General features: G+C 51.9%; 1 protein-coding gene across 1 annotated transcript in view; it reads right to left on the bottom strand.

Annotated features, from left to right (window-relative positions):
- Window positions 1-24,215, bottom strand: part of Col27a1 (collagen type XXVII alpha 1 chain) — a 121,497-nt gene that overhangs the window by 4,476 nt on the left and 92,806 nt on the right. Inside the window, exons 35-59 of the mRNA XM_028779904.1 lie at window positions 23,207-23,260; window positions 21,681-21,734; window positions 18,579-18,686; window positions 14,557-14,610; window positions 14,317-14,424; window positions 13,303-13,356; window positions 12,432-12,485; window positions 10,350-10,406; window positions 10,174-10,227; window positions 9,629-9,682; window positions 9,374-9,427; window positions 8,659-8,712; window positions 8,476-8,583; window positions 8,076-8,183; window positions 7,377-7,484; window positions 5,478-5,531; window positions 5,012-5,074; window positions 4,473-4,526; window positions 4,291-4,326; window positions 4,173-4,190; window positions 3,965-4,000; window positions 3,302-3,328; window positions 1,640-1,705; window positions 718-889; window positions 50-159 (exon numbers count right to left, since the gene is read on the bottom strand). Coding sequence (XP_028635737.1) covers window positions 50-159; window positions 718-889; window positions 1,640-1,705; window positions 3,302-3,328; window positions 3,965-4,000; window positions 4,173-4,190; window positions 4,291-4,326; window positions 4,473-4,526; window positions 5,012-5,074; window positions 5,478-5,531; window positions 7,377-7,484; window positions 8,076-8,183; window positions 8,476-8,583; window positions 8,659-8,712; window positions 9,374-9,427; window positions 9,629-9,682; window positions 10,174-10,227; window positions 10,350-10,406; window positions 12,432-12,485; window positions 13,303-13,356; window positions 14,317-14,424; window positions 14,557-14,610; window positions 18,579-18,686; window positions 21,681-21,734; window positions 23,207-23,260 — 1,719 coding nt within the window. The remainder of the gene's footprint in view (window positions 1-49; window positions 160-717; window positions 890-1,639; window positions 1,706-3,301; window positions 3,329-3,964; window positions 4,001-4,172; window positions 4,191-4,290; window positions 4,327-4,472; window positions 4,527-5,011; window positions 5,075-5,477; window positions 5,532-7,376; window positions 7,485-8,075; window positions 8,184-8,475; window positions 8,584-8,658; window positions 8,713-9,373; window positions 9,428-9,628; window positions 9,683-10,173; window positions 10,228-10,349; window positions 10,407-12,431; window positions 12,486-13,302; window positions 13,357-14,316; window positions 14,425-14,556; window positions 14,611-18,578; window positions 18,687-21,680; window positions 21,735-23,206; window positions 23,261-24,215) is intronic.

Here is a 24,215-nt window from a genome sequence, read left to right as displayed (position 1 = left end):
AGACAGTGCAAGGTGGGCAGAGCCTGCGGCGATGGGGAGCAGGTGGTACCTTGGAGGCGGTGATGGGCTTCAGGCACGTCTGTCCACCATGTGTAAAGTTGCAGGAGACTTCAATGGTGTCAGAGGAGCAGCCGAGGTTGGGGTCCACCCAGTAGGTACCTGTAGCAGAACAGGACAGAGCTGTGTGTATCAGGAAGGAACCTGGAGGGAGTTCCGTAGGACCTGTACTGATGACTCAACAGGGCTGTAATGGGGTGGGAAGTTAAGGGCAGGACAGGCAGACAGAGGATATCTCAAGGCACAGACAGGGAAGGATTTCTTCAGGGTAGAGCTGACGTGTGGGAGAGTCTCATGCCCAGGCTGTGCTACCGCTAGGATCCCTGGGGTTCTCCTAGCCCTTGAGAGGTGTTTTGTTTTGAGGGGGCTGTTTTTTTCCAGAGTTCTTATCTTATTCTCTGAGTGGACCCTGCTTATGGCACTATGGGCTATCATCCCCTCAATAACATCCTCAAAGCTTGAACCACAGGCCTGGCAGACTGTGAAGCTTAGAGGCCATTTGCTGAGCCAATAAATGACGCTGTGTGTCTGTTTCTATGAGAACAATAACTTGGTGAGATGTGCCAAGGACCCAACACTCCATGGAGCTGAGCTCTTCTTGAAACTGTGCCATCCCAACGCAGGCAGGAAGCCCCTCCTCACCCTCACAGACACCCTTACCATCCGCTATCTTCTGCTCACAGTCCATGAGGTCCCGGCAGACCCGGGCTGGGTTCTCCTTGGTGCCCAAGGGCGTCTTAATGCTCTGGATGAGGTTGCTGAGGTAGTGTAAAGTTTTGAAGATCTCCCCTCCCTGGTCTAGCACCAGCTGGTCCGGATAGCTGTACCCCTGCTATGGAGAAGCAGGGCCATTGGCCCGTTAAGTGCTTGGGCCTTGCCCAAGGTCCCAGACACATTGCTTTAAAATCCTCACTGTCTGGGGGATCTGGTGTCCAGCCAGTTCATGACTAGCTTAGACTGGCTACTATCCTTATAACAGATAATGACAGGGAGGGTCAGGGACATAATATAGCAGGGATAAGGGCTGATTCCTTTCCCCTGGCCTAGGAAACCCAGCAGTGGGGGTAGGAGATCTGAACTAGGGGAGTGAGCTCCCCATCATGAGAAGGATGCAAGAAGACACAGTGGGTTCTGATATTGGCTGTAGTAAAGAACACCCAAGACCCATCTCAGCCTGAAGCTGTGGAGCAGAGGTTGACCATGGACCAGGCCTCAGCAGCGCCCTGGGGCTCACTTGCTTCTGTGCAATCCCTGGGTGACTCTGGGAACATTCTGTGAGCTGTGGACCAGATGAGTATCCATTCCTGACTCAGGCCAGCACACACCAGACGCAGAGGCTTCCAAGAAATGCAAGGACACAGTGTCTGCATTGAGCCTGGTTCTGGCAGTGTGGGCTCAAGTACCACTTTGGACTGTGGTTTTTATTTAAGCCCTAGTGATAATCTCCATCGGAGACTGTGAGACATCACTAAGAGAAGGACTCTGAGGCTCTTGGTACCAGCCGCGGGGACAGCATCGACCTCTATGACCTTTCTTTTTCTCCTAGGCCCAGAGGTCACGTGAGCAGAGATCCTGCCAGTACCTCCGATCTGACTGCTCCGTGAGCATCCATCCATGTCTGGAACGCTACTCCAAGATCATCTTGTTGCTGTGCAAGAAGAAGACAAAGTGTGCATCCTGTTCCCATCCCAGGGGAAGCCAGATTCTGAAAGTAGGAGCCAGGGCTCAAGCACCCACACTCTCACCCCCACCCCACCTCCTATGACAGGGTCTTGACCAAACATCCTCTACTGAGCTGTTCCTTCCTGTTGCATATGTTACTCCCTCCCACTAAGTCCTTCAATGGCTCCCAGGGTCCTCTCAGTATGACACTCAAATGCTTCAGTATGGTTAGAAACCACATTTGAGGGCTGTGGTCTTCAGCCTTGTCTCCCTCCATACAATCTAGCACCAGGCACACACAATTCTAAGTCCCTAAAAGCTGTGCTTTGTCTAGCCCCAGGACCTTTACACATCTTCCCGTTGCCTGGGAGAAGTCTTTCCTGTCTACAACACAGTATCTGGTTTTCTCAATGCGGTGATAATGCTCCCCAGAGGATACTGCACCCCACCAGCTGGTGCATTTTCTAATTGCTATGACTAGGGGGCAAGAGATGCTTCTGCATCTCAAGGTTGGAAGTAAGGAATGCTGCCAATCTAGCTCAGCAAGGTTAGGCAGTTGTTAGCAGTGCTCAGTACTGGTTCGGTGATGGAAGGCTTCTGTGGATGCTTTTGCCTCTGGGCTGGTGAGACACCTCCTCTGTATCCCCACAGACCCAATGGCTCCACTGTATTGCTCTTGGCATGCCTGGCCTCAGCCTTGGCACCCAGATGGGTTAAGCACATGGCAAGGGGTCCAGATCAGGGCTGTTGGGGGACTCTCAACTCTGCATCTTCCCACTGAGGGGCCTGACTGAGGGTTCTCTGGTCTGGAAAATAACCCTTCAAATAAAGCATTCTCCCAGAGCCACTAAAACTATTTCTAATAGTGTCTGGCATATAACGAGCAGCGGGTACATTTCCGCTATGAATTATACAGAGCATGAACCCTCCTTTTCCGTATCCTGGAAGGAAAAGGGCTTTCCCTGGCTCTTCTTTCTCTGCCTGCCTTTCTGATGAAGAGACCAGGGAGGTGACAGGTATGTGCTTTGTAAGTACAGACAGCACAAAGGGAGAGGGGCGGGGAGAGCAGGGATGGAAAGAACTCAGATTCTGAGCATCTAGTAGCCCTAGGACTTCTTTTCCATCCAGCCTTTCCTATTACCACACCCCAGGGGTGCTGTCAGGGTCTGACCCAGTGCTCACTGCGGTAGGGACAACATGGAACCTAGTTGGTTTCTAGGTTCAGAAAGCTGAGCTCTGATGGGGCTGCTGTGCCCACCAGAAAGTAAAAGGGTCCAAATGCACCTATATGCTTGATCCTTTGGACCCTGGGTCTGAGGAGGAGAGAGCCTATCATTAACCCATGTGTGTGGAGGGCAGAGACAGCCCCTGTGGGGTTGGAGCTAGAGCAGCCAACTGGTTCACAGTTGGGGACATGAATGGGCCTCTTGCTCAGGGCTCCTGCTGTAGCTGATGGCCCATGGCTCCAGCTCAAAGGACATCCTAGAGGTCCAGCCACTGTGGCCAAGGAAGGTTCAGCCTCTTCTCCCTTGCCCAACCCACAGCCTCATCTCAGGGGGTCAAAAACAATTGTGCAACTTACAAACTGGACGGGATGCCAAGGAGGGCCCTGGAAAAGAAGGTGGAGGGTCAGCATTTGATAGAGACTTGTGCTGAACTCTTAGGTGGCTGGAGGCTGGAGGAGCTATCCAGCAGGAGAAGTATTGCCAGGCCACAAGCCTGTGGGAGTGTTGGGTAGCTATTTCTTCTGAGTTGGAACACTTCTTCCTGAAAGAGGGAGGGGGCTCCTAGGACTCAAAAGGAGTCATCAGAGCGCTCCCCGGGGGTGGGAGTGGTATTAGGTGCTCTCCTGCCAGTGCAAGCTGGAGAGGGAGCTCTAGCAATGCAGCTCTCAGGAGCCATCATCCATGTCAGACGGTTTCTCGATGACGCAGTGCCTTTGAGCCACTGATGCTCCCGTAAGTAAGTACAATGACCACATTGGCACACTAAGCTAGACCAGAGTGGGAGCACTTATTTACTCTGTCAATTTCTTATCTAAGGTGGACAGATGCTGATTCACAGCTGCCCAGGAAAGTTCACACAACAGGTCCCCACTGGGCCTGCTCTATGCTCCCTACAAGTCTATAGGCCACAGGAAACATACAAGGGCCATGGGGCTTTGGATCAAAACAACCTTGATCTCATTCAGAGGAACCTATCTCCTGCCCTGAGAATCTAAAACACCCAGCATGCAGCTACCTACCGGAGGACCTGGCCGGCCCCTCGGTCCAGGAGGACCCTGTGGAAGAAAGAGGAGACAGTCAGCTCTGGATAGTTTCTTACCCAGAGATGATGCTCTCCTGGGAATGAAGGAAACAAAGGGATGTCATTAGGGGGTCACTGAGGAAAGGAAAGCCCGAGAGCTCCCATTCCTGTCCCCAGTCTCAAGTCCTCACATCCACTCAACTTACCCTTGGGCCTTGCAGTCCCTGCAGATAGAATTGAGGGGAGAGACACTTAGGAGATGTGCTCTGAGCAGGGGTTCTCCCCCCATTTACCCGTAGCCTGCCTGCCAGGTTGCCCACTTACCCAGTCCCCTCGGCTGCCTCTGTCACCTTTGGGACCCTGAAACAAACCATAGCACTGGATTAGGGCTCAGAGGAAAGTCCAATTTCCCATATGGGGAAACTGAGACTCAGACTAGCTCTGAGTCACAAAATATTTGATCCCAGAATACAGGAGACCCTTGCAGCCTTCCCCTTTTCACATACCGGGAGTCCAGAAGGTCCCAGCATTCCGGGGGGCCCAATGATACCTTCCTTTCCCTAAAGGAGAGAGAGGCTATGAGTCCTCGATCTGGGCCTGGGGAATAGAGTGACAGAGGAGGGTGGCAGCTGAGTGTCCCATGGGAATGAAAAGGATATCCCTTTAAGCAGGGCTGGGTCATGCATCTTCTGAGCCCCATCTGTATGCTGGGATGGGGTCAGGCCATGCATCCCCTGAGCCTTCCTGCATGCTTGGGTGGGGCTAGGCCATGCATCTTCTGGACTTCTTCTGCATGCTGGGGTGGGGCTAGGCCTATGTCTCCTGAACCTTCCTGTATGCTGGGGTGGGCCACAAGAGTGGGGAAGGGAAGGCTGGGGTAGTGGTAGGGGCAGTGAGCAAGGGTGTGAAGCTGGCAACAGCTGCATGTAGAGGAGGCTCTAAGAGTAAATGAGCAGAAAGACGTGTGTGTTCAACCAGCTGATGGCCAGCCTCAGAACGGGGTGGGGGTGACTACCAAGCCAGGACAGGAAGGAGGGAGACTTACCATCAAGCCAGGAGGCCCCCGAGGTCCTTGGATGCCTTTGAAGCCAATATCTCCAGGGGGGCCCTGTGAGAAGCAGAAAAGGGTTGTGCCTGGGGCAGCCACTGGGGAGTACCTAGCAGCCTCCATGCCTCTGAGTTCTGGCTGGCCTGTGTCATCTTAATTTTATGAGATGCTCTGGGAAGAATAGTAAAGTCTCCTGATTCTTAAGCAGGCACAAGCCATCAGGGTGCTATGTCATATATGCCTTGGGTCTTAATGTTTACATCAGTCTTCTTTGCCTATTGGGTTTTTCCCCTTTTACAGACTAGAAAAGCAAGGCTTATACTGAGTCATGTGCCTGAGGAGGCGAGCTAGTAGGCTGAGCACACTTGCAGCTGGCTTCTGGCCCACACTGGGAAGGCTAAGTGAAGACTCATGGAGTGAATAGTGATAGACTAGTGATAGACAGAAGGATGGGACTTGGTACCTTGGGTCCAAAGAGGCCAGCCACTCCTGGGAAGCCCATCTCGCCAGAATCACCCTGTGGGAGAGCAGGACAAGTTGGTGTGGATTGAGCCAGGACAGGTGCTGCCTATACCAGTCAGTCCAGGAGTGGAGTGGACAGGCCATGCCCCCAGCTCAGAGTCCCGCAGCAATGCTCTGTGGTCAGGAGCTCCTGTCCCAGATCTTTATGGGAGAAGACAAGCAGACCCACAGGTCCTCCTGCCCACCCAAACAGCTCTGTAAAGCACAGTCTCCTGTCAGAAACTGTCCATTGATGGCTGCCTGGAAAATAATTTCATACAACAAAGTTTCACTCCTTCCTTTTGGATATGAATGCCTTTCCTTATTTTTTCTTGCCGTATTGCAGTGGCTGGATACATAGCACCTCATTAATAGAAGTGGTGATTTGCTTCTGCTCTTACAGGGAAAGCGCCCAGCCAATCACCACTACCCAGATTAACTGCAGGATTTGCTCGGATATCATGGATCAAGTTGAGGAAGTTCCCTTTCATACCTACTTTGCTGAGGGTTCCTTCCCCCCGCCCCTGGTCAGAAATGAAGTTATAATCTTGTTTCCTGCACCTACAGTGACAGTCAGGTGGCTTTTCTCTTTCAGTTTGGCAAATTGGTTTGTATGAATTATTCTGGCCTATTTTCCAATCCTGGCCTACCTGTGGTCTGCTTCGCTTGGCCTTGATGCATTACCCTTTTTAATGCAGTCTTACTCCCATTTTGATAACCCTTTATTGAAAATTGATCCACAAGCTACACTGGTCCGCTGTGTTTGTTTGTTTGTTTGTTTGTTTTACTTAAATGTTTTTGACTGACTTTAATGTCAGAGTAATAGTGACTTTGTGGATAGACTGGAAGTCTCTTCTTCCGGTTTCTGGAAGTTTATGTAGAATTGGTACTATTGCCTCTTTAAGTGCTCAGTAAAATCACCAGGGGAGCCATCTGGGCCAAGAGTATTCTTTGTGAGAAGCTTTATTAAGCTGTAGGCTCACACTCAGGATACAAGGTAGGCAGGATGTCTGTTTCTTTTCAAGTGAGCTTTGACAGATTTGCCTGTTGAATGGCTTTACCCATTTTATGCAAGTTGTTTAGTTTCCAGGCCAGTACTCCTTTGAAGCAATTTTGTTATCTCTGACATCTTTAGTGACAGACACCATCCCTCATTATGACACTAGTAATATATGTATTCTACTTTTTTAGTCTTGAGAAGTCTAACTAGACATATATGAATTTTATTGACCTTTTCAGAGACCCGATTTTATATTTATAATCCTCACCATGTGCTTTCTACTGCTTATATTGTTTCGATTTTTCTTAGATTTGTAGGTTGGGCTTTGATGCCACCACTGACTTAAGTTGCTACAACACTCCCTAGTGTAGCCTGGCAGCATCCCACAGATTCTGGAGCACTGTGTTCTCATGTTCACTTGATTCAATACACTAATTTACCTTCTGATTTCTTCTTTGACCCAGGGATCATTTAAATGTCTGCTACATAGTTTCCAGGTAGGTAGGGCGCAGGGAGACAGTGTTGTACAGAAAGAATACTGTCCATGGAGCCCACAATGCCAAGTTCTGCTAATGATTCTGATTCCCATTTTGAATGGGCTGTACAGAAACCTTCCTCTAACCCCTTGACACCTCCTTCCTGAGCGGGGGAAGATAAATGGTGTCTGGTGCTCAGAGAATGCCTTTGATATAACAGGCAGCCTCTTGCCCTGTGCATACACCTATACGCCTATGAATATATTTGTGTGAATGCATGCTGAGTGTATGTGCCTTTTGAGTATGTCTATGTGTGTGTGTGCTTGTGGCTTTAAGCATGTGGGTGCATGGTTATGTATGTATATATGCCCTGAGACTGACTCACCGGCTGGCCTTTGGATCCTGGCTCCCCCTGGTTCCCAGGAAGCCCTGTTCCACCTTCTGTTCCTCGTTTTCCAGGGGGACCCAGTTGCCCAGGTAACCCACTTTCACCCTTCAAGAAACACATCAAAGTCGTCAGTCAAAAGAATACACGGTTCCAAGACCAGTGAAAGGGGAACCAGAGCAGTAAAGCTGAGATTTCATGAGGTCTCAGGATGGCAGAGGAGACAGAGGGACAAGTTCTCCATTCACTGTTCCTTCCCAGCAAGACACGTAGGCTTCCTCAATAAACTTGTCCCCACTCCCCATCTCCACCTCCAATACAGAGGATCCCAACCTTTCTTCAACTAGATCATAAACTTAGGGAAGTCAAACACCCTTGGCTGTGGCCCTAGGCTAGACAGAGAAGCAATTCAAGGACCCTTTGTAAAGAGGCTAGAGCATCCCAGTGGCAAGCAACTGTTGTCCCACAAAGAGCCACTAGAGGGCACCCGTGGACAATGAAGCTAATCTGGAAGATTACTAGGGTCCAGTAGGGGGCAGTATTTATTGTCATTTGAATAAACCATCCTTTAAACTTGGGTCAGCATAGAGGCAGGAATCCACAACAACTTTCACACGAGTCTTAGGACATTGATGCTCCAAGAATCAGTATCATTACAGCCAAGACCACGGCAGAAAGGATAGATTAATGAGAGCTGACCTTGAATCCTGGAGGCCCCTGTGCTCCAGGCAAGCCAGCCACACCTGGATTTCCTCTTCTCCCAGCAGGGCCCACTGGGCCAGGGTCCCCATCATTTCCCTGCTCTCCCTGTAAAAAAAAAAAAGGAGGAAGTATTCTTCGACTGGGACCCCCATGAATTGTAGAAGGAGGAAGAGGGAGGAGGAGGTCACACTTGCCAGGGGGTAGGACAATATGGCCTAGTGACCCAGGTGCTAGCATCAAGGAGAGACAGCGATAAGAATCCCAGTGGATGAAAGATCACCTACCTATATGCCACCCAGTTTCCCACCTGACTCTTCAGACCCATGGCCTGTGCCCAAGGTCTGTGTGTAGCCCGTGGAAGTCTCTAACACCAGATGCCACCCAATGTCTTGCTCACCTGATATCCTGGCCGACCATCTCTGCCAGGATTCCCATCAGGTCCAGCAATGCCCTCAGGGCCCTGTCTCCCCACCACGCCTCGGGGCCCTGGCAGCCCTTGAAGCCCCTGGTGGTACAGAAGAAGCTGGTCAGACCTTCTCAGGAGAACATAGAAGTTAACAGAGAAGCTATGGCAACTCACCTGGGTCCCCCTCCGGCCTGATGCCCCGGCCTTGCCTGGCTTTCCCTTTGGGCCCTAAGAAAGAAAAAGCAAGAGATACACATTCGCTGGACCCAGGACCGCTGGTAGGAGGCACTGAGAGTGAGTGTGATCTTCCAGAGAGTCACATGCCTGAAAGCCCACAGCTGTGGTCACCCTCAGAGTCACCCAGGGCTGTCTCTGCTGCACTGGGGTCTGACTTCCTTCTTTGGCTCCCTTGTTGCTAAAACGTTTCAAAGGCTCTACATCTGTGCCCAGGGCTGGAAACCAGGGCCAGTCAGGCCATTTAGTCTTGAATGTGGGTGTCCCTAAGGAGTGTGGGCCCAGGGAGCCTAGTGAGGAAGGTTTTGTTTGTTTGTTTGTTTGTTTATCAGGGCTACAGGAGTGAACACAGGGGACTGGGGTCCACAGCAAGGAGTGACTCTTCCAAGACCATTTCTCTCTCTCTTTTTTTCCTTCATCCCTCAGCTGGCTCCTCCCTCTTCTCACTCCTTCACGGTAGCCCAGCAGAGGTGTGGGCTGAGTCCCTGGCTAGGCCAACTTCTACTCAGAGGCTGATCCCGCATCCCCTGGATGGCTGCAGAGCCTGGGGAGGTTGGTACCTTCTAGCCCAGCCTTTGATGACTGTGTAAGCCTTGACCAGCCCAGGCCCCTGCTCCAGGGTCTCAGCCTCCCCACTGAAGCCCAGCCTTCTCACCTCTTCGCCTTTCGATCCTTTGGGTCCTGGGCGCCCCCGGGGTCCTGGATGCCCCTGCAAACCAAGGTGAGATGACTCAAGGCAGCCCCAGGCCTCTCTCCTGGGGAGGGTGGCCAGTCTCCGCCTGGAGGGGGATGGGTGAGGAGGGGTTTGGGGGTGCAGGCTCCAGGGAAGCCCCAAAGCAGATCCTTTTAACTTTTAAAGAGCTCGTTTCTTCTGCTCTACCCTGCTTATAGCAGAAGATACAGGACTCACAGGCTGGCCCTGCTGGCCTGGTTCTCCACGGAGGCCTTGAACTCCCTCTTGACCCTGAAAGCGAAGTAGAGACAGGTGAGGGCCCCTCAGAAGTGGCCAGGGAATTGGTGTTCTTCCTGACCACGGCACTGACCCTCTAAGTCCTAGCCTTCTTAGTGCTAAGTGGGCGGAACAGCAACGGTCCCGCTTGAATGGAGGGAAATATAACAGTTGCCTCTGCTAGGAAGGCTGTTCCAAGACATAAACGAGGAACTGATCCAGTCCCCATCCTCACCCCTAGAAGAAATCATTACCCAGGACCATGCTGGAAGGAGACTCAGTCTAGCTGTGTGGATTGTTTATGTCCCCATAACCTTCAGGAGAGGACCCTCAGGAGAGGCTGGGCCTTTCCTTCATGGTGTTAACCTGGCTTCATAATGGGGTGCTCTCTGCCCCTTATGGCCAATGGAGAAAGGCAGGTAGAGGCAAGAGCCTGTGTCCAGTTCATACTGGCATCCCTTTCCCCACATCTCCACCCTCCCCAGTGGTAGAGCTCAGATACTTACAGGGTATCCAGGGTCGCCTGGCTCCCCACGGTCTCCTCGATCACCCACAGGACCCTGAATGACAGGGACAATGGATAGACATGAGCCACACCTTCCGTGGGTTCTCAGCAGCCTAGACCTGCCCAGCCGGTGCCTGATTACACTGAGAGGTCAGAGGGAACAGAAAGGGAACTTACCCGATCTCCAGGTGGCCCGGGGGGCCCCTCAGTCTTTCCATCTTCGCCCTGCTCCCCCTGTGGACACCACAGAACCAGCATTAGGCAAAGGCCACTGTGGGAGTTACTGAAGTGCAGGCCGGAAGGCACCTTCCTCAGGGATGGAGGCCAGCCTCTGAAGGCAGGCAGACTAGGAGACCAGCGGTCAAAACTGCCATTGTAGGTAATAGTGGCAACAGTGTCCACATGTCACATGGATGCTTAGGACAGGCTGAAAGAGGAGCAAAGACTACAGTGGAGACCTTGGGCCAAGGCAGGCCCCCGTAGGCCCTGGTCCAACTGTAGGATGAGCTCTTGGCAGCTTTGCGGATGGTTGAAATGCAGCTGCACAGGGCAACGAGACCTCAGAGTCTCAGAAAAACCCAATGTCACCTCTCCTGGGAAACCCTTTGGGACAAAAGACTCTAGCCAGGGTACTCCGAGTGCCCTGCTGCCCACAGGATTGGAAAGAACCATGAGGAGCAAGAGGGAAGTGGTCAGAACTGGGAAGCACCCCAGCCAGTCTGAACGATGGTGCCCTACCCTCAGCCACCTGAGGTTCCCACAGGCAGCAGTTAAAGGTGAGTGAGACCCAGCCTGGGGCCACCCCAGAGCCGTGACCTAGAGGGTTGGACTCCCTCCCTACCTGCACACACTTCTGATCAAACTGTGAATGGTGTCAGGGGACCAAAATCTCCAGTGGACACCAGGGCTTACCAGTCAGGCTTTTGTTAGGCATTTAAAGATTCATTTTATATATTATTTTACAGATTCTACAGCAACCCTGGGATATTGGGATATTTCCCATTTTATAGAACAGTGAAACGAGGCTGAAGAGCCTTGTGGCCTAGTTCTAAGTCTCACCCCCTCCCTCTGGCTACCTGTATAGACAAAGACCCCTATCTACACGTGCAGGCTGGTTCACGCTCTGGGTCGGGTTCTGGCTAGAGGAATAGGGCACAGGAACGCCCTCTACCTACTGTTTAGGAGCTGACCCCTATGCACCAAGAGGCTGGGTTTCTCCACCTGTTCTGTACAACAATGGCAGGGAAATCCTGGGGAAAGAACAGGCCTTCCACAAATTTCCCTTGCAACCCACTCCTCCCAGCCCTGGCCAGTCTGTGGCAGGCTGTTCATTATGGGGCAGTCGTGAGCCACAGAACATTCCCATTAACAATGCTCTGCATGTGACAGCAGTCCTAGTGCATTATGTCACCTAGAGATGTCATAGCAGTGTTGTGGGGATTACCTCTGACCTTGGGTGGTGGTACTTGGGGCTTCATCTCCACGAAGCCCCAGAGTTTGTGTCATCCCTGGCAGCCTTATGATGGCTAAGGAGAGCTGAGAGTCTGAGTGTTCCCTACAGCCTTTCAGGGACTGGGACACTGTACTTGTAGATCTGTACTCATGCATGCAGGAGGAGGGGCTCCAGGACAGCATGCCAAGCCAGTGTGACTCACCACAGCGGGACTTAGTTAGTGGGAAGCTGAGTCAGCAAAAGAAAGGATGGTTGGAGAGGCCAGGGACAAGGAGGCAGGGGTGCAGCCTGCTAGGAAGCCTTCCAGCCATGAGGAGGAAGAGGATGGGGAGGGGGGAGGAGGGAAAGAGGGAGGAGGGAGAAGGGAGAGGACAGGGGGACCTACTGGGCATCATTGGAGATGTGACCCAAAAGCTGTTCCTTATACCTTTGGGCCCTCATGTGTTCCTCACTGTGAACAGTGTTCATACCAGGTTTCTCCCTTGCACCCTGCCCGGTAGTTTCTCCCAATTCCAGAGCCCTAATGGAAGGGCATACATCCCCAGGGCCCTCGGCCTGAGCCATCTCCTCCTTCAGTGTTCCTCCTCCCCATGCTGAGTGACCTCCTCATGTGTAGTTCCAATGCTCCCTTCACAAGCATGAGGGAATAACAGAGACTTGGTCGTGATGCAACTGTTCATTTCTGTCAGGTGACCCTACAGCCGTGAGGGCAGGGATGCCATGTCCCGCTCCATGCTGCCCCATCCCCATAGCCCCAGAGCTGACCTTGACTCTAGATAGCTACTGCTTAAAGATCCAATACTTACCTTCTCGCCTTTGGGTCCAGGAGGCCCGAGAGGTCCTGTGATGCCTTTGTGTCCCTGCAGGCAAACAAAATGGAGGGAAACGAAGAAGATTTGGGGACATGAGAGACAGATGACAAAGGACAGGGACTCAGAGACGGGGACATGGGACAGTATAAGAGATCCCATCCCTGCCCTGCACCTCTCCGGGACCTGGTTTCTCAAATATGCCTGTTGATCCTGGACACACTTCCAGTCCTGTGACAACTTGGACAGTAGAGCCCTACTGTAGTGCCCTAGGGCAGACTGGAGTCCAAAGGAGAGGGAAGCTACCTCGGCAGAGTTATGGGCAAAGGCCATCTTGCCATTGCAGGTGACTCTGAGCTGGCACCCCCTCTCTAGTCCCCCCTCTCATCTCCTTTGTTCTTTCGTTTCTCCCTTCTCTCTTTCCTGTATACCTCCTGCAGTCCCTGGGTCTGGCAAAGGCTACTAAGACTGGGTGTGGTCTCCACTCCCAAAAGCACGAAGCTGCCAGGCCTAGCCTGCACATGTGTTCTCTAACCACTCTGAGCCCCCATTCCTTTCTAACCAAGCCTGTCTTTTCTGAGCCTTCATCTCCTGGATGTGTATGGAGGGTCTGGGGGCACAATGCTCCCTCTTTAGGGACCTGTACCTGTCCTGCAGGGAGGACTCTAGACTTGGGGTGGGCACTGGCACTCTCTCTGCCCCTTCACTCCAATTCTACCCTTGCCCCACCCTAATCTATGGGTCCAGGAGTCCCCTGAGGCTATGGGACCTATATCCCCTCCCCTCTGGTGGGAAGGACTAAGCTCAGCATACAGGGATAGAGTTCGAGAGGGTGAGAAGGAGAGTCCCCTAAATGTGTGCCACTTACATTATAACCAGCCAATCCTGGCTCTCCTTGGGCTCCCATCCGTCCTGGAGCACCCTAGAGAAAAGACCCTTGTTGGTATATAGTCAGTCTCCCACAGCGGGGACACGGTAGAGACTCCCTTGCCTGGCTCCAGCCGCTCAGCTCAGCAGCCTTGCACCTATACGATGTCTTGAACCAAGGCGGACAAGACAAGGTGGAAGGCAAGAGGCCCCCTCCCAGGTCCCGCCTCCCTAGCCCTCCCTTCTCTGTGCTCCTATGGTTTATGAAGATGTAGGTGACATTTTTTCAGAATCTTAATAGCCACCTGCGCTAAGCTGCTATTACTTATTCCTGCTTAAACTTCTGAGACTTCCAGTTAAATACTAAATAAGTATTATGAAGAAGGGCTTTCTTTCCCTACTCTGCTTCCTCCAGCAAACTGCTACCAATGCTTGCAGTACCTGAGTCTGGATTCCAGGTGAAGCACTGTCTAGTGGACGCTCCTGTATCTCTCCCCAGTTTTTACCCATGACATCACACATGTGGCAGGAACTCTTACACCACACAAAAGGGAACTGCTCCATTTGTTCAAAGACACCACAACCCCGCCTCTGCCCTATGATGGCATCTTCTCTCACCTCAGCTGTCAGTACCTGTGGGCTCTGCCTCAGGATAGTCTAGCAGGGCCCCAGGACTCTCCAGGACTCTCTCCTGGACATTCAGAGACCTGAAGCTCCTCACCCTGTACTCAGGGATCTGGATCCTTCTCCACCCCTCAGGGCTTTTATCAACCAATATCCACAGAAAGCACCTGGGGCCTACTGCAGCCTGTAGTTTGCAAGATACGTTTTGTCTGCCATGACTGTGTGTATTCAAGGCTGTGGCTTTGGAAAAAAATTCCCAAAGGGATCTGTGTTAGAAATGAGGTGGCTTGTGACAGCAAACCAAGGATTCTGTAACAGTGGGGTGAGCTGTTCTTATAGGGAAGCCAGTACCCCTCCCTAATCTTGTTCTCATCCCTTGGCCCATCCTTACCATTGGTCCTAGGGTGCCCCGGGACCCTTTAGGACCTGGGGTCCCAGGGGGTCCAGGGTCTCCAGGGATGCCCATCTCTCCCAGCTGTCCTTGGTAGCCTTTGGCACCCTGGAGAGAGAGAGAGAGAGAGAGAGAGAGAGAGAGAGAGAGAGAGAGAGAAAGAGAGAGAGTCAGCCTGTGGCTGCTGGCTCAGGGAGATGAGTTGGGGAGGGATGTGACCCTCAAAGGCAGGGGACCTACCTTAGGTCCCCTCTGGCCCTTCTCACCCTGCTTGCCAGGCTTTCCTTCACGACCCTGAGGGGACACAGAGGCAAGAGCAGGAGAAATAAATTTCAGGACCGAGAGAACCAGAGCAGCTCCAAGAAGCCTCCTCATTTGGGAGCTGGACACCTGGCTCCAAGCCCACACTGTCGCTCAGTGCCTGTGCTGTGCAGCCTCGAGCAGAACCTTGCTTCCTGGTTGGTGTCTTAGTCTGCATCATGGACACAGCATCTTAGGTGGCCTCACAGAGGTTAAGGATTCAACTTGGTGACACGGGCACATTCACAACAGTGTCGCCCACAGCAGCCGTTTGGAGTGTGGAGATTGCTTCAAGCACAGGGATCTCCTGCTGCCTCTGCCATTGTGTCCCAGTTATGTGAAACAGAGGAGCCAGCTATCTGTACTGAGACCTCCCTCTGGTTGGCACTATTCCATCCTGCTAGGGACCCCCTGTACTGACAGCCACCCTGTTCCTAGAGGGGGCTTGGCCCAGGTACCCCTGGTGTGCAGTTGACCCTGATGCAGTCATCCGGTGGTCTCCACAGCATCCCAGTCACTGCTGTGCACTCCCTGGGGGTCTCCTCACAGCGAGCACCATGCTGGGACCCAGATAACCTCCTCACCAAGTACACAGGCTATTCCCTTTGTAGTCAAATGTGTGCTCTCAGCTGCCCATTTTCTGAAGTCTAGGCACAAAAACCAAGTATGCCCAGGGAAACTTACATCTGATCTGGGTTGGGGGGGTGTCTGTGGGTGGATCTGAAAATTTTAGTCCAGAAAAGAGGTCCTTTTTTAAATCTTAAATTTTTATTCTATTTTTTTATTATTTCATTATGTTTTTCATTTATTTATGTTTTGTGTGTGGTAGGGAGCACATGCCACAGGGAAGATACGAGCTCAGAGGAGAGCCTGTGGTAGACTTTCACCATGTGGGTTCCGGGGATTGAACTGGGGCTGCCAGGCTTGGCAGCAAGCACCTTTACCTGCTGAGCCATCTCGCTGGGCCACGTTATTGTTCTCTAAATACTGACACTATGTTGAAAGATTATTTGGGATCTACTGGGTTGAAGAGATGTCACTGCCACTCACCTGACTTGTTCGTTTCTCCTTTTGAAGTACTCACTGAAGGACTTTAAGTTACAGAATGACTCTTACTTCTACCACACAGCACCAGCTGAGCAATGATGCTTTGTCAATAGCAAAACTCTGGCCTTCCTGTGACCTTCTCCACAGCTTCTTAGGCACAGTGTCCTGCCTCAGTGTGGATCTCAGAACTGGTACAGTGGGAGGGGGTGGAACCACGCCCCTCCAGCCGTGAGCATCCTGTGGGCGGGAGACTCTGAGATCACCAGAGTACCTGGAGGCTGAGGCTGGGGCTAGAAAAGAAGCCTCTGCTGGGTCCCATCACAGACAGGCTCGAGCCAATTATTGCTGGGGACACAGCTAAGAAATGTGTTTCTAGGCAGTTTGGTCATTGGGCATCAGAGAAGTTATGGGAAAAAAATGGCTTCACTAGTCTGTATGATCTTATATGACCACTGGTCTATGTGCCGTCCCCTCAAGGATGAAGCATCGTCACATAGCGTGTGACTGTAGATACATTTCTAGAAAGGCCCTGGTGGCTTATAAAATGCTATTTCCAAGTAATCAGCTGTCTCCAACCCATGGAGTATGAAACATTCCTTGGGCAGCCACCATGCCAAAGAAACCCAAATGCAGAGCTTGTGCCGACAGCCCAGTGTGCACGTAGGCCAGAGAGATGCTGCCAACCTCGGCATATGAGAACTGTGAGGGACCACGAAACACAAACCTCGCACTGCTGCCATGGCAACCACAGCCACGTGACCAACTGCAGCTACCACCAGCAGCTCCTACATATCTTTACCTCCATTTCTCACCTAGTGTTTCTCCTCCCGACTCCCTGGTGTGTGTCTAGGTAAGGAGCGTGCATCTGAGGATGTGTGTACACATGCCTGTGTGTGCATTTGTGGAGGGCAGAGGACATTGCACGTCTTCCTTTATTGCTCACAACTTTATTGCCTGGAGACAAGGTGTCTCACTGAACCAGAAAGTTGTGCCTTGGCTATGCCAACTGGTCGTTGAGCTCATAGGATCAAGATCCCATAGCATGAAGGTCACCAGCACACAATGGCCATGCCCAGCTGTTCACATGGGTACTGAAGATACAAACTCAGGCCCTCCTCCTTATGGAGCAAGCCCTCCATATGCTAGACCATGTCTCTATCTCCCTGTTTGCTCTTTATAACTGAGAACACCAATGTCTGGCGATGGGCAGCTGTTTGCCTGGCACACTGAAGGAAGGTTATTCAAGTCAGGAACCCAGGTTGGTCTGACCTTTGAACTCAGCTCCTGAATATATATATATCCAGGTTGGTTGCTCCCAACTCCACAGCAGAACTACACACTCGCTGAGAAAGTGGCCGTAGGACTTTAGAACTCAAAATAATCTTGGCACACAATCTTTCTAAATTTTCAACATAGTAAGACTGAGGCCAGAGTGGGCTAGAAGCCATGACAAAGTCACACAAGGGAATAGTGAGGTAAGAACCATCCCTTCTTGCTAAAGCCTTTCTTACCCACAGTCCCAGGGCTGAGGAAAGCAGCAGTGGGCGGGTCTGACAGGCACCCCTCCTGCACTCTGGGGCTGGGCGGTGACCTCATCCCCTTGCTTCTGAGGGCTATTAGCACTTCAGCTCTATTTTTAGGTAACAAATACTTTCCCACGGCCAGTATGTTGCTGGCTAATCTGGATTCCTCCCAGACTGGTCACTTCTATGCTGAAGAGCTGTCAGGAGCAGGCTAGAAGAAATATGGGCTGCTGAGTTCACTTAATGGCAAGGACCTGTCATGGTGGGGTGGGCAGTAGGGAATCATAGAGTTGGGCTAAGGCCAAGGCTGGTTCAGAGCGGACACCTGCAAGCTTGACTCTCTCTGGTGGCTTGTTGCAAGGTGGCCAGATTCCAGGGGCCTGGCAGGACACTGAGCTGGCCACAGAGTCCTGCTCCATACACACCCTTGGCTCTGTTACACAGTAAAGCTCCAAGCCATCAGCCAAATATCAGAGTGCCCTACCTATCATCTGTCCTTTCCCCCACATCCTGTACAGGCTCTGAATTCCAGTGAGTCTACTGCAGACAGACAAAATGTACATACAAGGGTTCAAATCCTGGCTCTGCCATTTCTTACTGTGTGGCCTGGGCCAGGTTCCTTTAACTGTCTGAGTCTCCCAGCCTTCAAGGATGCTAGCTAATTAAAGAACAGTCTGGCAAGCACTGGGCATGCTGTCTGCAAACACTGAGACAAAATAGGTTCTCTCCTCTACCAGGGGCCCAGGGCCCAGGGAAGATATTCATGGTGCCTGTGGTCAAGTCTGACCAAGTTCTACCAGAGTGAAGAGCAGAGCTGTATTTTCAGTCAATAATGTAATACCTCTCTGATGTCACATAAGGAAAACAAATGTAAATCACACAAGGTCCTGGCCTCCTTGGAGACTGAGAAAGTGGTCTTAGGACTTTAGAACTCAAAATCATCTTGGCACACATTCTAAGTTTTCAACATAGTAAGACTGAGGCCAGAGTGGGCTACGAGCCACAGCAAAGTCCTGAATGACTCTGAAAGACAGAGACCTAGCCCAGGGTCAGGGATGGCTTCCAAGGGCAGGAACTGTCTGTCTGTGAGGAGGACTGAAGGCACACAGGAAATAAGGGGGAGTGTGCTCACACTAGAGGAGCAGGTGCAAAGGCCCAGAGGCAGGGCAAGCTCATCCCAGGAGACAAAAAAAAAAAAAAAAAAACCAGGCTAGGTGTGGAGCTGGAGGAGATGGGTCACAGGGCCACAGGGAACAGAGTTTTTCCTGAGGGCACAGGAGGCCACAGGAAAGCTGAGTAGGGGAGGGACAAACTAGAGAATCTCAGGAGCATGACATGTGTCATGGACACGTATGAGCACCCCTCACCCAGAGCCCCATGCTGCACACTCACCCGGACACCAGTAATGCCTGGGGGCCCAGGAAGCCCTTCCTCTCCTTTCAGCCCTTCCTGGCCCTTTTCGCCATGCTCGCCATCAGGCCCTGGGTCACCTCTGTCCCCCTGGGTCATGGGGCAGGAGGGAGAGAGAGAGAGAGAGAGAGAGAGAGAGAGAGAGAGAGAGAGAACATTAAAAGCCAGATCATCAAAAGCCCTTACACCTCAGGCAGCCAGTTAGTTGCTGACATGCCTTCAGTATTCAGCTTCACCAGAGCCTTTCCCTGCAGGTACTCATTTAGTGTTTGTTACCGATGGGGAAACTGAGGCAAAGATAAGTCAAGCCAGTTGGCCCCGAGTGCCACCATTTGGGGTACAGTTAATCTGCAGCTGGCACCAAGTCCTGGAAAACAGGGTCCCAAGGGAGGAGTTTCTGTGGGTAAGTAACATATAGCAAGGACTCCTGAAGACTTGGGATTCTAAGAGCCTTTCCTATGAAGCCCCTGTATGGGCTCTAGGAGCCCGAGGCTCAGGTGCTTTGGGTTCTCCATAGCACTGGCTTTGCAACACGTTGTGGGTGCAGCCCTTGTAGATGTGTATATTCTAGCTCTGAATGCCAGCCTCGGCATCTTTCCCTCACACCCCGGGCAGAGCTGCCTGAGCTCTGCCAGTGCAGGGAGTGAGCTACAGTTCCAGCAGTGGCTACAGGGTCAGGGACTGTCTGTCGGAAGCCCATCTCCAAAGGGATGATAGGCACGGGGCTTGCAGCATGTCTGTTTTGCCTCGCTTGTGACTGTTGCACATCCTAAGAAAGAAGGCAGAAGGTCCCATTTCAAGGAAGGGGATGCTGGTAGTGGGCTTGGAAAGGAACAGTGCTGACAATTGCATGCAGGACTCAGAGCAGCCGTGGGAGAGGGGCAGAAGGAATCTGGTTTGGTCTGGCCAGGAAGAGAGACTCGGGATACAGATGTGGTGGATGGAGCCTGACCTTCGGAGAAGTGAGATTGGCATGGAGAGTTGTAGGTACTTTCCAGCTTGGCCTGTGGGATAGCTGTAGGTGTCACATGACAGGGGACAGCTCGAACTGAGGAACGGGCCAGCTTGGAGCAGAGCTGGGCACTAGGATGGCTTGAATCGTCCCTTTCCACTGAGCCTGTCAGGGTCCAAGCACAGCCTGGCACAGAGACCTGTTGGCCCAGATCTGGCTCTTAGACTCTCCTGGCTCTAAGACTGTGCTGCTGGCTTGTCATTCTGGCCACCTGCTGTCTCATTTGTAGGCTGGTTGTTCCAGGTAGCCAAGCTAGGCCTAGGCCCTGGCCAGAACCAGTCTCCAGTGACTATTCATGACCTGACTCCCACACAGCTGGAAATGGGGTGCTGTGGGGCCCATGAGAATGCGCTGTAAGGGTCCCTGGGGACTTCTGGAATCCATAATATATGCCAAGGCTCAGAGAGCCTTCCGGGTGGCCTCTCTCAATCCTCCCAGTCCACAGATGGAAGAACTGAGAAGCAGGGATCTGAGCTCAGGGGATGGAGTCTCCCTCATATCCAGGTCACGATCCTTTAACTACTCTCAATAACTCTGTAACTCTGGCCAGCTCGCTCTTTTGTAAATGGACTCCTGTATAGATGGAATATGAGAGTCTGTGCATCTCACTCAGCACAGCCGGTGATAGTGCGTGCTGGAGGTGACTGCCACCTCCACTGCTATCAGCAGAGATACTGCACACGAGAGCACTGTCAAGTGCTGGGTCCATTGAAGAAGCAGCTGACTGCACAAAGGTGACCCCTGGACACGCAGTATAGGAAGCAGTCTCTCCCAGGACCACTCAAGAATCAGGAAGGTGTTATGCATCCAAGAGACAACTCTATCCAAGGACAACGGTGTGATTGGCTTTGGAAGCTCTCTAGCAAGAGTTGTCAAAAGCAGAAATGGAGAGACTGTGTAAAGCCTGGACCTGCCCTCTGACCCCTGGGGTAAAAACTCCAGGAGAAAAGTGTCCATCTAGAAAGGGATTGAGGAGGCTGTGAGCCCAGGCCTCAGTGTCTACCTGAGAGACTGCTGGATCAGCCTGGATGAGTTAATTTGCAGCAAGCCCTTAAGGTATGCCATGATCAACATTTCTTGCACACATGGTGCTTTGCAGCATTAGGCCTGTTGACCACGAAATGTGGCCAGCACCGGGTCGAGGAAGAGCTCTTAACAGATTGTTCCCCCGCAGCAGTACCAGGACGCAGCAGAGCTGGGGCTAAGAGCAAGTGGATAAGTGGCCGACAGGGGGCGCGCTTTCACTTGCAAGGAAAACAGAAGCGCTGACAAGTCACCCAGGAGAAGTGTTCTCTGGTCCCTGGGTGACTGTGAAGAGCGTAGGGATCTGCAGTTAGGAAGTTGGGGCTCAGAAAAGCAGAGGCGCTTCTGTGAGAACTGTGGAGGGCAGGTACGAGGGGACATAACACGATAGGGAGAGTCTTGCCGGGGGTTATGGTGTGACGAGGTCAGCATAAAGCCTACCTGCGGAACAAGGCTCGGAAGGAGACTGGGGCAGGCCTGGGGCTGAGGGTGGGGTTGTGCCTACTCTACACCCGCTGTTTCTACTCATCACCGGTCCACACAGAGCTCAGATGAGAGCCCACAGCTCCCACGGGAGCAGCAGTGCCCACGGAAGCACCTGCGATCGATCGGCTGGTCCTTCACTCACAGCCAGACTCTGAACCCAGGCCTCACTGCCTTTCCGTGAGTCTCATTTTCCCTTTCTCCTTCAGAATGGGTGTTGGGTATACAGATACTCGGCTGTGTGTCTACAACAAGCCTTTTAACTTCTCCGAGTCTGTTTCCTCATCTGAAGACTGAACTCTGCTAGCATCAACAGAGGTGACTCATAGAGGGCGCAGCATCGATCATACCCTCGGGACTAGTTCCTCTTGAGTGCTGGCTTATGAACCCCTAGTGATGGTCAGAAATTTTCAGATCTTTAAGGGTGTTTTGAAGGGGAGGACATGAAAGCCCCAGATACCCCCGCTGGTCCTCCTCCCTGTCCTCTGCAGTGTCCTCATTCAGTGCTCTGTGGGAACTAGAGCACAGTTAGAGGCCATTCCCAGATCCTGGCCCAGACGACTCACCTTCAGCCCATCTGGCCCTGTGGGGCCAAGGTCTCCCTCAAGGCCTGGCTCTCCCTGGGAGAAAAACATAGGGAGGTATTACTGGCCTGGAGTGAAAGGGACTTTCCCTCCCCCTTGGGGGCTCAGGAATCCACTGGCTCTCAGAAGCTGAATAAGTGGGTCTCCGCGGGGCAGAAGAAGGTCCACAGAGCCCTATGGACCAGACACCCTGCTTCACTGGCTAGACTGGGGAAGACAGTGTGGTCTGGTGGATAGGAATGGTTTTTGACAAATGCCAACCTCAGCATCACCAGTCCTTCCATAACCTCAAGTAGGATCTTAGTTTTCTATAGGAATCCCTTTCTTATCTGGAAAACATGGCTAACAGGAAAGGGGATGACCCACTCATGGGTGTTAGTCACCCGAGAATGCCTTCTGAGAGCTGGAATAAGTGTCCCTAGAACCCCATTTCAGATGAGGAACATAAGGCCAATCTTGGGTGAGCAAGTTCTAGAAAGATGCTAAGAGTGCCAAGGCCCTGTCTGATGTCCCTGCTGGTCCTCCCAGCACTAGAAAAGTCCAGTCTACAAACAGCTGCCAACTTAAATTACCATCTCTCTCTGGTTTTAGAATTCAGAGCTGTCCAGAGGCAGAGCTAGAAGGGGACTCAGGCTGGCAAATGCAGGAATGGCAAAGGTGCGACAAGTGAGCAGATTCTGCCCCTCTTGTACCCATGGCAGACATCAATAATCAATCCACTAGAATATCAGCCTTTAGACAGGCCTTCTGTTACTTACTACATGCTCTCAGACTGAGAAATATGCTTCGTACACAGTGGGTGTTAGGGGAATGCTCATCTGCCTCTCGAGCTTGAGTCTAGATGGGGCCTCAGGACCTTTCTTAACACCGTTTTCTAAAGAGACTCAACTGATCAAGCTTGGTGGGCATGCATGGCTAGCATTTCTGGAGTCTAAGCTCTCAAATGCTGACCTGGGGCCTTCCCCCTCACTTTGCCTTATTCATGGAGCCTCTAGAGACTGGGCACAGGGAGCACGAGGCATCATGAGGAGGAGAAGATGGAGGCTGAGGAGATGGGGTGAGGACCTGGTGCCCTGAAGACCGATTGCACAAACTCACTCACTAATGAGCCTTACCTGCCCCATCTGTAAGGTGCCAAGGATACCTGCTATGTCCTTACATTTCTCAGGAGTCTACATTCAAGCAGAGGCACAGAGCACAGAGATGGACACCGGGGTCTCATGGGGCTTCTTAGAGCAAGGCAACCTCATGGGTTTCGTTTGGAAAGATAAAGGCTAACTGTAGAACAGTCTTGGAAGGAACACATATTTGAAGGAAAGTAACTGGAAATTCAATACTCTCTGTGGTAATGCTGGGTACCCAGGGAGACCAGCCAAAGCTGTCAAGACTCCTGGGCTGTTTCTACAGTTGAGGAATCTGAGAGTTTTGGGGGTTGATCCAAGCCCTTCTCCTGCCCACTGCTCACAAGTGACCTGGGAGTTCTAGAAGGAAAATGTACTTCAACTTACCCGCTGCCCAATGAGACCTTGCTCCCCAGGGGGGCCCAGAGGTCCAAGGTCACCCTAGGAGAAGCCAGACACAATGCATGTGAGTGTTATACCCAGTCTCAGCCTCCGCCAGCCCTTCTTCCAGCTCTGACTAGGACTTGAGAAGCTAGGGAAAGCTACTTCTTGAGAATAATAGAGAAATTCTAACACGTAAGTCCAAACTCCTCCTTCAGGTAAGTCCTGGCCTTACTCCTAGTGGATTCTCCTCCACTAGCCAGTTGGACCACCTCCACCACCACCATTATCACTACCATTACTACCAGCACCCAAAACACCAAAACCACCATCAGCATCACAGTCAGCATTACAGTCACTATCATCGCCATTCCAACCATCACCATCACATTGCCACCACCATAACCATCATTACTACCACAAGGAGCAAGGTCACTACCATCCCCACTACCATCCTCACCATCATCACTGCACGACCACCACCAACATCATTATCCCTTCCCCCACCATCAGCAGCAGTACCATCATTATCCCTACTATCATTATCATCATCCTTAATATCATGACTGTATCACCACCATCATCAAAACCATCATCACCGCCATCATGATCACCATCCCCACCACCATCAGTCTATCACCGTTATCAGAAACACTACCATCACTGTATCAGCATCATCACTATCACCACCACTATATCACCACCACCATCACCGCATCACCACCATCACCATCACTGCATCACCACCATCACTATATGACCACCACCATCACTGCATCACCATCACTGCATCACCACCATCACCATCACTGCATCACCACCATCACCGCATCACCACCATCACTATATGACCACCACCATCACTGCATCACCACCACTGCATCACCACCATCACTGCATCACCACCATCACTATATGACCACCACCATCACTGCATCACCACCACTGCATTACCACCACCATCACTAACTACATTACCACCACCACCATCACTGCATCACCACCATCACCACCA

This window comes from Grammomys surdaster, unplaced genomic scaffold (assembly GCF_004785775.1).
Source record: "Grammomys surdaster isolate TR1022 unplaced genomic scaffold, NIH_TR_1.0 363, whole genome shotgun sequence".
Lineage (NCBI taxonomy): Eukaryota > Metazoa > Chordata > Mammalia > Rodentia > Muridae > Grammomys > Grammomys surdaster.
Note: the sequence above shows the minus strand (reverse complement) of the source record. Positions and strands in the feature narration are given on the sequence as shown.